Source organism: Coffea eugenioides, chromosome 6, assembly GCF_003713205.1.
Source record: "Coffea eugenioides isolate CCC68of chromosome 6, Ceug_1.0, whole genome shotgun sequence".
NCBI lineage: Eukaryota > Viridiplantae > Streptophyta > Magnoliopsida > Gentianales > Rubiaceae > Coffea > Coffea eugenioides.
The window spans coordinates 55,589,187-55,601,011 of NC_040040.1; the positions used below are offsets into that span (position 1 = coordinate 55,589,187).

Below are 11,825 nucleotides of genomic sequence, written 5' to 3' on the forward strand. Positions count from 1 at the left end.
TAATTAAGGTGATGTATTTGAGTAAAGTCAATTTGATTTCTTTTCTTATTTGGTTTTTTTGGTGTATTAGTTAGAAATTAGTTTACAAATATATTTTTTCTCATTTTTATTAGAAATTGTAAGTTTTGATAATTTTTTTCTGGTAGACCCGACCCGAGACCCGTCGGATTCGGATCCGAGATATAGAATAGAAGACCCGTCGAATAAACGGGTCGAGTCCGGGTCCTGTATGTTATGCCGGGTCCGAGTTTGGAATAATAATTTCGGCCCGGACCCGACCCGTTGACAGGCCTAGCAGATGGTGACAATAATAGCCCATTTTACTGCCGAAGGAGAAAGAGTGGCAGGAGAGAACTCGTTGATCATATGATTCCTTACAAACTTGGAAGAGAACCCTAGTTGGTGTCATGAGTCGAGAGTTTGGTACTGAGAATGATTTAGAACCGTCCGATAAGGACACAATTATATCGGACGCAATTATGTTCAATGATATTGACGCGTGAAATGATATATCGGACCCAAAGGACGAAGGAGAAAAGAAAAAAAAAACCATAGAACGACCAATACTTAAATCCTAGGCCTCGTCTCCCAGCATCATCATCATCTTCTTCTTCTTCTTCCTTTTTAAATTTTTATTTTCATTTTTTTTGGGGGTGATAGTTGGGCCGGGGGCTGGTTGGTGGACAGCAAATCTTTAGTCATTTAGTTGATGCAGTATATGAAACGGTAAAAAGTTCAGAAAGTTAAAACATAATGGGCTGTAGGCATGATGTTCTTTGACTTCGGTAATGCTTATATCAGATCCTGAATTGTACGACAGATTTACGGTAAAAATACGTCTTTGCGAATACAAAAAGGATTGTGAACGAATGTCTACAGAGTACAAGAGTTTCAAAATCACACACTGACAATTTTAAAATGTAATTTGCAATAAACCCGATTTTATCACACAGTTACAATCACGTCTAGAGGGATCTTGGCTTCAAGACAATGGTGGAATGCTTCAAAATGTGCAAACTGAATTGGCCACCTTTTTCTGTGGTATCAATCTTGGATTGCCCTGGAGGAGGCAACAGCTCAAAATTCTCCACCAAGCTTCCCAAAGTGATAGCAAGGATTGGCAATGCAAGGATGATTCCAAGGCAGCTTCTCCTACCAACACCGAATGGAAGATATCGGAAGTCGTTGCCATTGGCATCAACCTTAGACTCCTCTTCCAAAAACCTCTCTGGTCTGAACTCCTCAGGCTTCCTCCAGTTCTCTGGGTTGTTTGCGAGCCACCAAGCGTTGACCAAAATCTTGCTCTCGGCAGGAATATCATACCCGCCCAGCTTGGCTTCATTGAGGTTCATGTGAGGCACCAAAAGAGGAACTGCCATTCGAAGTCGGAGGGTCTCCTTGACCACAGCCTGAAGGTATTGTAGTTTGTGGGTGTCGGGTTCAGTGATTTGCACACCAGGTCCAAGCACGGTATCAATCTCTTGTCGCAGTTTCCTCTGGACTTGTGGGTGGTTTACCAATTCCGCAATGCCCCATTCAATTGACCACAACGTTGTCTCAATAGCTGTTCATGAAAAGTTATTTAGTACTTTAAAGTCGTCGCTGAGTTTCAAGTTTGGGAAAGTAAAAATCTCAAGAGTGTCATCTGATCTTTTTTCAATCATGCATTGATGTTCTACTCCTTTCATCAAATTTCATTTCAGGCAAAAGGAAATCATATTGTGGGCATAAAGATGAGCAGAATTCTTTATAGATTTGTCAAGCACTCCTAGTAAAGTAGTGATTCCAGTCCAAGGTTGCACCATTCAAGGCATGAATCAAAGTAATTATTGAAGAAGGTAGGTTATACTAACTAATAACAAAGTACATTAAATAAAGGTATTTAGAGAAGTTAAAAGTTGAATACATTCTTCAATTAAAAAGTGTACTATAATTTGGAATGAATTAAAAAAATAAAACGAGACTACCAAAGTGAGACGGTAAGAGAAGCATAACTCTGAAATGAATGTTCGCCTTTTACTTCTGACTAAGAAACCTTTTTTTTTTTCAGAAAAGGTGAATGTTGGCATCAAAATGTGGCAGGATTGCTTCATGTACATGATCTTTATCCACTACTACATTCTTTTACAGGCTGAAAAAACTAAAAAGGTATACCAAACCTTAGTTACTTATCCAGCAATTCGTCAACTCCAGCCGAAAAGGTTTAAATAAAAAGTGGTTCATAATCATTGGATTTCATTTACTTGCACAGTTGCACGTTTGGTGGTTGGTGGCTGAGTAGGATGCTTCTATTAGTGCGCTACTGCTAATATAAACTAATGGCCATCTAATCTAAGATGAAAGGGCGCTTATCCAAAGAAAACAGTTCATAAAAAGATCCAAACTGGGGCTGGGTAACATCGATGAAAAAGTCAATGAAGTGAGAAGTTAACCTACCGGCAACATTGATGTTTTCCACAATGTAAAGGACATTGTCCTCGTTAATCTCTCCCTTCTGCTGTGCTTCAAGAATATGATCAATGGCACATTTTAGGCTGTTGCTGTCCATGCTTGTTGTGCTTGCAAGCTTCCTGCAACCAATGTTTTTAAGAATCGGACCGTAATTGAACCGATGAAGTGAAAGGGTCGAGGTTCAACCGGTCGGACCGGTTCAACCTCGGTTCAATGAATTTTTTTAAAAATAATTTATATAAATATATATATGCACAAAATAAGACATGTAATGGACTAATTTAATACTTTATATGATGAAAAGTTTACTATTTTTTAATAACTTGGATTTTTAAAAATAAATTTTTTAAATTATAAGTTAAAACAATAAATTTCATCTCAATTTCAATTATATCTAAATCCAACCCAAAAATATCACAATATTTTGAAATTATACAAAATTCACGTCTATAAGAATTTAGACATTATGAACTTAAATTTTAATTTATGTTTTGGAATTTAGATATTGCAATTTAAAAAAGAAAGTTTGGAGTTCGAAAAAAGTCAAGAGAATCGAAAATAGAAATGTAAACTTGATAAGAAACAAAAAATGAGATAAAAGTGAGTGGTTGTGGCATTAAATAATTTGGGTTAAAGAAAAATAATTCTTTTTTAACTTTTTTCAATTTAATGGACAAAGACAAAATTAAAAGATGGAAGAAAACATCAATAAATTAAGGGTAAAAAACAAAAAAGCCCCTTGTGGTAAGTATAATACACAGAAAAGCCCCCTATGGTTTCAAAATATACAATACGACACCTCATGCTTTGAACTAAATTATAAAGGTGACGGAATCCGTTAAACTTAACGGAAATGACTTATTGGAACCTAAAAAAATTTTTATATGCCTAATTTTTATCAAATATACCTATTTTACCCCTTAACCCTCAATTCTCTCTACCTAGAGAATAAAATAAATGATTTTTTTGAGCTATTTTTTGCTTAATTATATCAGTGCATTTTGGTCATTTCGTCCATTTCCGTTAAGTTTAACGGATTCCGTCACCTTTATAATTTAGTTCAAAGTATGAGGGGTCGTATTGTATATTTTAAAACTATGGAGGGCTTTTCTGTATATTAGGTTAACCACATGGGACTTTTTTATTTTTTACCCATAAATTAAAAATAAAGAGGTTTAATTAAAAAGGGAGTGATAAAAGAAAAGAGGATAGAGAGAGAGAGAGAGAGAGAGAGAGAGAGAGTTGAAAATTAAAAATAAAGAGTCATGAGAGTTTGTAGGAAAAATGGAAAAAAGAAATATGAATGTTTGTTTTATATAAATAAGTTATCAAAAAAAAAACTAATAAGATACGATGGTGCAACGGTTGATACATTGGTCTTCTATTACAAAGGTCTTGAGTGCGAATCTCGATAGCTGTATTTTGCAAAACTTAAAAAAAAAAAGGGGGAAGTTGAAAATCGGAAAATTGCCGGTTCAATCCGATTCGGCAGTTTTTACGGTTCAACCGCATTTTGACAAATTTTCTGGCAAAGTCAACAATGGCATAGAACCGGACTAGTGCCATGGCTGGTTTGCGATTCAACCGGCCGGTCTAGTCCGGTTTTCAAAACATTGCCTGCAACCCAAAAATACAAAGTAAGAAGCCAAGCTATTAAGACTATGACTATTCATTTGATTCCAGTTTGTGCTGCAAAACAAGGCAGAACGAAAAAAAAAATGGAAAACTAATAATCATACTTCATTTCTGTTTGTTCAAAAAAAAATAATACAAATCATTCCTAAGATGCTTTCACAAGTCAGAATCCAGAAACTCCTAAACTTTTCTTTATTTATTAGCACATCTCCAGAAAAGGGTTTTCCCTAAATACTGCATCAATCATATATATACTCTATCCAAATAATACTCTACAGTAATTATTCCAAATAATAATAATATATCCTTAGTTAATCTAGGAGACTTTAAAAAAAAAAAAAGTGCTACTTATGTTAATCGAACTACATTAGATCAATGGAGTTTCAGATAAGTAATGTATGAAGAGAAAAGTTCAGAAACTAAAACTTACTTCCTTTCGTCAACGAAGTTATCCTTGAACAGCTGTAGTCTCCTCTCCTTAACCTCCTTACAGATCTTCAAGTAACCCCTCAAGAAAGGCCTCAAGATGGGAATGAAATCACCGTAATTATATTCGAAGCTCTGAGCCAGCCTACTCCTCTCTCCGTTCAAAGCCTTAAGCTTGTTAAACAGAGGATCATCCTCGCTCTCAAATCGGTAATCAAACATGATTCGATACATATTATTGTACATCATGAGCTGCAACCTCCTCCTCAAGACAATCCCATTGGTGGAGGATTCAGGGTTCTTCTTAACATCCTCCACGACACGGGCAACCTCTGCCTCCCAACCGTGTCTATACTGCTGAACAACTTTGTTAGTGAAAAAGGTGACAGTCATAATCCTTCTCATCTTCCTCCAATGCTCGCCGTAGACGGTGAAGACCATATCCTGGCCTTTGCCGGTGAATATATCAAACACCACATTTCTGGTGCGGGAGCCGAATGTGATGGTATCAAACAGTAACTAGGCAACAGGGCAGCCTCCAATGGATTGGTTTATGAGAATAGTGCAGAACAAAAGATTAATAACAGGAAGAATCAATAACGAACTGATGAATAACCAATGAATTGATATTGATATTGATCAATAAGTAGATTACAGAATTGGCGGAAAGAGGGAAGGAAAATGACAGAATGAAGGAAAACAGAAAGAGAAAATACTCAAGGAATGATCCCTTACAATAGCTAACAAAATCCTGATCCTTCTACTACTGATCCTATCCTTATATAGAGTTAGCTAATACCCAACTCTTCTGTCGCTTCCTAATCCAGCTCAGCCATGTGAGAGTTAACAGAATCCGTTGTAGAGCCACTTGCTCAAAAGCTCACGTTGCTCGAGCTTGTTCCCAGGAGAGGCGTGATTCTGCTCCCCACGCTTCTTCCTGCAATCTTCTTTATTTCGCACGTCTTCTTTACTTTATAAAGGCGTGACGCCAGTATTCCACGTCTGCCGCTTGCTTGAAGTTACTTACTTGAAGGCGCGATACTTAATTTCACGTTTTCAGCTTTTCTTAGCTAACTTCTGCTCCATGACAATTGTTCCTCCTTCAATCAATCTTGTCCTCAAGATTGAAATTCAGGGAATTCCCTCCTTATCTTCTCCGCATCCTCCCAAGTAGCTTCAGCAGGAGTGGTTCCCCACCAGTGAATGAGCCACTGCACTGCTGCTGCATTTCTCCTCTTGATGCTCCTGCGATCCAGGATTGCTGCTGGTGCCACCCTCAAATGTCCCTTTTCGTCTAAGTTTGGTAACTGGAGCACCGGAGTCATATTTTCCCCTACTTTTCTTTTTAGCAAGGATACATGAAACACAGGGTGAATCTTGGATCCTTCAGGTAGCTTAAGTTTATATGCTACCTCTCCTATTTTCTGAACCACTTGATAAGGGTCGAAATATTTAGCTAACAGCTTGGTGTTGCTCCTCAGCTCCACTGACATTTGTCTATATGGCTGTAACCTTAAGTAGACCCAATCCCCTACATTGAATGCCCTTTCACTCCTATTTTGGTCAGCATAAAACTTCATTCTGTTTTGAGCTTCCTGCAAGTTGGTTTTGAGAATTCCATCCATCCTTTGTCGATCCCTCAGATGATCCTCCACTGTTGCTACTCTAGGATGAGAGTAGGGTCCTATTGCCAGCTGAGGAGGAGCCATCCCATACAGGGCCTCGAATGGACTCATCTGAATGGCTGTGTAGTAGGTAGTGTTATACCACCACTCAGCAAGGGAGAGCCATGCATTCCATCTCTTCGGCTCCAAATGTGTCATACACCTTAAGTACATTTCCAGTACTTGATTTACCCTCTCAGATTGGCCATCTGTTTGGGGATGATAGGCTGTGCTTAATTTCAAATCCGTACCCAATAAAGTGAAGAGTTCAGTCCAGAATTGACTGGTGAACACCTTGTCTCTGTCAGATAGCATGCTTAAAGGAATCCCATGCAGCTTGCATATGTGATCCAAAAAGAGTCTGGCTACTGTGGGAGTATCAAAAGGATGTGAGAGGCTGATGAAATGGGCTGATTTGGTGAGTCTGTCTACCACCACCATAATAGTGTCCTTCTTCTCTGATATTGGCAGCCCTTCAATAAAATCCATTGTGACATGACTCCATGAGTACTGTGGTACAGGAAGAGGTTGCAGGAGTCCAGGATAGGCAACGTGCTCATCCTTGCATTTCTTGCATGTGTCACACTGTAGTATGGTATCCTTGATATCCCTGTGCATACCTGGCCAATGGAACAGCTGCTTGGCTCTTAAGTAGCTAGCCTGGATTCCAGAATGACCTCCAAGCTGTGAACCATGTATTGCAGCAATGATTTTCTTCCTTATATCTCCTTTTGAGCCAACCACTATCCTGCCCTTGTATCTGAGCACTCCATCCTGATAAGAGTGTTCTGATGGATTACCAGGTGTGAGTATTAGCTGTCTGATCAGGTTCTGTACTTCTTCATCCCCTTGATAACTTCCTATGACCTCCTTCATCCACTCAGAAATGACACATGTCAGCTCAGTACAATCTCCTTCCTCTCTGCTTGCCCTCCTGGACAGAGCATCTGCTGCTACATTTTCTTTCCCTTTTCTGTATTGAATCTCATAGCTAAGTCCTAGCAGCTTGGTGAGCCATTTCTGCTGAAGTGTTGTAGTGACTCTTTGGTCTAGGAGGTACTTAAGACTCTGGTGGTCAGTCTTAACAATGAAGTGACCCCCTTCCAGGTAGTGCCTCCATTTAGTAACAGCAGTTACCAAGGCTAACAATTCTTTTTCATAAATAGACATTCCTAGGTTCCTAGGACCCAGGCTTTGGCTCAAGAATGCTATCGGTCTCCTGTCCTGCATCAGCACTGCTCCAATCCCTCCATAGCAAGCATCAGTTTCTACTTCAAATGGCTTGGTGAAATCAGGCAAGGCTAGCACAGGGGTGCTGCACATTGCTAGTTTGAGCTTCTGGAAAGCCTCATCTGCTTCTGTGCTCCAGTGGAATCCATCCTTTTTCAGCAATATGGTGAGAGGCTTTGCAATAGCTCCATATCCCTTGACAAATTTTCTGTAATATCCTGTTAGACCAAGAAATCCTTTGAGCTCCTTAACAGAAGCTGGTTTAGGCCATTTCATCATACTGTCCACTTTCTTTGGATCTGCCCTTACTCCTTCTCCTGAGATAATGTGGCCAAGGTATTCTACTTCTGTTTGCGCGAAGGAGCATTTACTCCTCTTCAGTACCTCTGCTACCTGCTGCAGGTGCACTTCCAAAGAGGAACTGTAAATTAGAATATCATCAAAAAAAACCAGGACATACCTCCTCAACTGCTCCCTGAAGATGTGATTCATGAGGCTCTGGAATGTTGCTGGGGCATTTGTCAGGCCAAAAGGCATAACCTTGAACTCATAAAGGCCTTGGTGTGTTCTGAAGGCTGTCTTATGTATATCCTCCACTCTGACCCTGATCTGATGGTAACCAGCCCTCAAGTCAATCTTGGTGAAGTATTTTGAGCCATGTAATTCATCAAGAAGCTCATCTATTAGTGGCATAGGGAATTTGTCCTTCAAGGTAAGTTCATTAAGTTGCCTGTAGTCCACACAAAACCTCCAACTCCCATCCTTCTTCTTGACTAGTAACACTGGAGATGCAAAATAGCTGTTACTAGGCTGAATAATTCCCATCTGCAGCATTTCTCTCACCAACCTCTCTATTTCTGACTTTTGTACATAGGGGCACCTATATGGTCTGACTTGGAATGGGGTAGCTCATTCTTTCAATGGAATGCTGTGGTCGTGGCTCCTCCTTGGAGGCATGCCTTGGGGCTCAGCAAACACTTCTTCAAACTTGTCCAGCAATTCCTTCATCTCTGCTGGTATTACTTCAGTGTCCTTTTTTTCTTCTTCCACCACATACAGCTGGGCAGTTATCCCATATGCCTGCTTCCTCCTCCATTTTGCTAGTTTACTTCCTTTGAAGGCCTGAAGTTTAAGCTCACTGACTTCCCCCTTCAGCTCCACTGGTTGTCTCCCTTGTAGGAACCTCATGGAGAGTTGCCTGAAATCAAACTCAATAGGGCTATATTTGGCTAGCCAGTCTACTCCCAAAACCATGTGGCAGCTCCCCAGTTTCAAGGTATTAAATTGATGTGTGAACTTGTTTCCCTGCATTTCCCACTGTAAGGGTCCTTGCAGTTGCCTAGACTCCAACTGCTCACCATTGGCAACCCTGACTGACAATGGGTTTCCAATAGCTGGTAGTTGAATGGTCTTTGCTAACCTTTTGTCAATAAAACAATGAGTGCTCCCACTATCTACCATAATTATGATCTCCCTCCCTGCTATTTTCCCTCTTAGCTTAAGGGTCTTGTGTTCAGTCCCCCCTGCTAGAGCATGGATGGATACTTCTATATTTTCATTACTTAATTCCCCTTCTGGACAATCACAGAATTCTTCTGTATCCTTCCCTGGTTCATCTGAGTTCTCCCCTACTCCCCAGGAATCATCTATCAGTATGTAATTCAGGTGAGCTTGTTTGCAGACATGTCCCAGTGTATAGGGCTCAGCACATTTGAAACACAACCCTTTTTCCCTCCTATAACTCAGTTCAGAGGGAGTGATTTTTCTGAATTGGTCTACTGCATGAGTTCCTGTTTTGGTATTGCAATTGGAGACAGGCTCTGGCTTCTTATATTGGAAGTTAGGCCACTTCATTTTGGTATGTGGGGTGAAATTCTGTTTGTTAACAGGTGGGGTACCAGGTGAGGGTGTGTATTTGTGCATCATCTTCCCTTGTGTTTTCCTAATGGCTTCCAGGTTCCTTTCCTGTAACTTAGCAGCTTCGATGGTGTCTGCTAAGGTGAGGGGTCTGGTCATCCTAACCATACTTACTATTTCCTCCTTTAAACCACTAAGAAAGCATGATTTGTAGTAGGAATCAGGTTGACCAGGAAGAGATAACATTACCATAGATTTCAGTTGTTCAAACTTCTCTAGGTACTCAGTGACACTCCCTGTCTGCATCAGCTTGTTGAAGTCCTCTATGGCCTCTTCTGGATCTCCCTCCCCAAACCTCTCACACACTGCCATTGCTAGTTCCTTCCAGGGAATTATCCCTTTCTCGTGGTACATGCCATGGAACCAGATGTCTGCCTTCTCCTGGAGATGGAGTTGAGCAATGTCTGATTTCAGGCCTTCCTCCACTCCATGGATCTGGAAGTATTTGTTTGCCCTTCTAACCCACTCTCTGGGATTGTTTCCATCGAATGTAGGGAAGTCCATCTTTGGTAGCCTGGTTCCCCCTTTACTCCCCACCCTCTCAGTTGTATCTGTGGTAATTGCTATCCTAGTCTCACTCCCAGAACTACCCCCTTCTACCTCTTTCCCTTTGTCATTTAGTTTGGCCATGATTTGAGCCATCATGTTCATCATCCCCTCATATTTCTGATCTAAATTTTTGATGGCTTTATCTGTGCTCTCCTGCCTATGCTCCATTGCCCTTACAGACTGTTCTATCCCATCATTCTTATTGGCAAAAGTCCTCACCACACTCCCCAACTCAGTGAGCTCCCTTCTCAGAGCTTCCTCCTGAGTTTTAGTCATGTCCCAATGGCTCGTAGCTAGCTCTGATACCACTGTGATGGTATCAAACAGTAACTAGGCAACAGGGCAGCCTCTAATGGATTGGTTTATGAGAATAGTGCAGAACAAAAGATTAATAACAGGAAGAATCAATAACGAACTGATGAATAACCAATGAATTGATATTGATATTGATCAATAAGTAGATTACAGAATTGGCGGAAAGAGGGAAGGGAAATGACAGAATGAAGGAAAACAGAAAGAGAAAATACTCAGGGAATGATCCCTTACAATAGCTAACAAAATCCTGATCCTTCTACTACTGATCCTATCCTTATATAGATTTAGATAATACCCAACTCTTCTGTCGCTTCCTAATCCAGCTCAGCCATGTGAGAGTTAACAGAATCCGTTGTAGAGCCACTTGCTCAGAAGCTCACGTTGCTCGAGCTTGTTCCCAGGAGAGGCGTGATTATGCTCCCCACGTTTCTTCCTGCAATCTTCTTTATTTCGCATGTCTTCTTTACTTTATAAAGGCGTGACGCCAGTATTCCACGTCTGCCGCTTGCGTGAAGTTACTTACTTGAAGGCGCGATACTTAATTTCACATTTTCAGCTTTTCTTAGCTAACTTCTGCTCCATGACACCGAACTCCACCTCCTGGTGTGCAAGACATCTTTGGCAAGTTCAGGGGATGATACCACCACAAGATTGCGCTGGCCCATTCTCAGAAGGAAGATTTCTCCAAATTTCTTGGCGTAGTCAGTGAGGTTGCGGTGGTTCAAATCATCACCAACTTGTAACCAGTTTCCGAAAATGGGAACTGGGATTGGGCCTGGAGGCAGCTTGAATTTCTTGCCCCGTAATTTAGAAACAACGCTGGCAACTATGATGGCTGCAAACAGTCCCAAAAAGGTCTTCTCTAGCAGGAGAAGATCCATGACGGTGTGGAGGGCACGTTTGTGTTGGAATCAACTGAGAGTGGGAGGTTTGGTTTGGTTGAGTGGGTTGGGTGATGAAGTGGAATCGGTGCCGGAGTGACTATAATTTATAGCAGGGGGGGCAGTTGTCTAATTGTCTTTTTTTTTGTGGTTTCTTTTTTCAATAACGACAAGTGTTACAATTATTTGCCAAAATAATTACGCAAAGTGTAAGGCCTCAAATGTTCATGCCATAAATGGGGAAACGTGGCAGAATCAGACCGAATTGACGAGGGCTCACAAGCCTTTAGCAAGGAAGGAAAAAGGACCATTGTCGCCAATATAGGCCTTGTTTGTCAGACAAGTGTTTTGTCAAATTTATCTGCTATAAATTTTTTAAAAATTTTAATTACAGTAATTTCAAAAAATATTTCAAAGTTTTTAAACTATATACTTTAAAATATTAAAAAAAACGCACTTCAAAATTTTTTAAAAAACTTCTATAATCAGTTACAGTAAAAATTTAAACAAGTACTTAAAAAATTCACTTGTCAAACGGGGTCATAAGTCGAGATAAGGACCGACTGCTTCCTTGTAAAGTGTTGTGCATTCGAATCTTGTTCTCGGTGTAAGCATTTTCTTGATGAATGAATTCTAAAAACTCCTATAAGTGACTTTAGTTTCAAAGGCATGATTTGACTCATAATGATAATAGGAGTCGAACTCGCTTGAATTGTTTCCTACCAAGTAATGCACTGTATAATTGTCTACAAAAAGC

The 11,825-nt window shown here is 40.3% G+C and overlaps 1 protein-coding gene across 1 annotated transcript; it reads right to left on the bottom strand.

Annotated features, from left to right (window-relative positions):
* Positions 1 to 926: 926 nt before the first annotated feature.
* Positions 927 to 11,161, bottom strand: LOC113773413 (trans-cinnamate 4-monooxygenase-like). Its single transcript, XM_027318056.1, has 4 exons — positions 10,785 to 11,161; positions 4,517 to 5,017; positions 2,437 to 2,570; positions 927 to 1,564 (listed from the first exon to the last, which is right to left on the bottom strand). Exons 1-4 carry the CDS (start codon positions 11,066 to 11,068, stop codon positions 966 to 968), a joined length of 1,518 nt encoding a protein of 505 aa, XP_027173857.1. The 5' UTR covers positions 11,069 to 11,161; the 3' UTR covers positions 927 to 965.
* Between the last annotated feature and the right edge of the window lie 664 nt (positions 11,162 to 11,825).

What these genes read in the sequence shown, in the direction of transcription:
- LOC113773413 (XM_027318056.1), bottom strand. Translation starts at nt 11,068, where the DNA reads ATGGATCTTCTCCTGCTAGAGAAGACCTTTTTGGGACTGTTTGCAGCC. An exon ending in AACTTCGTTGACGAAAGGAA is followed by an intron (nt 2,571 to 4,516) that starts GTAAGTTTTAGT and finishes CATTGGTTGCAG; the next exon opens with GAAGCTTGCAAGCACAACAA. An exon ending in GGAAAACATCAATGTTGCCG is followed by an intron (nt 1,565 to 2,436) that starts GTAGGTTAACTT and finishes TTTCATGAACAG; the next exon opens with CTATTGAGACAACGTTGTGG.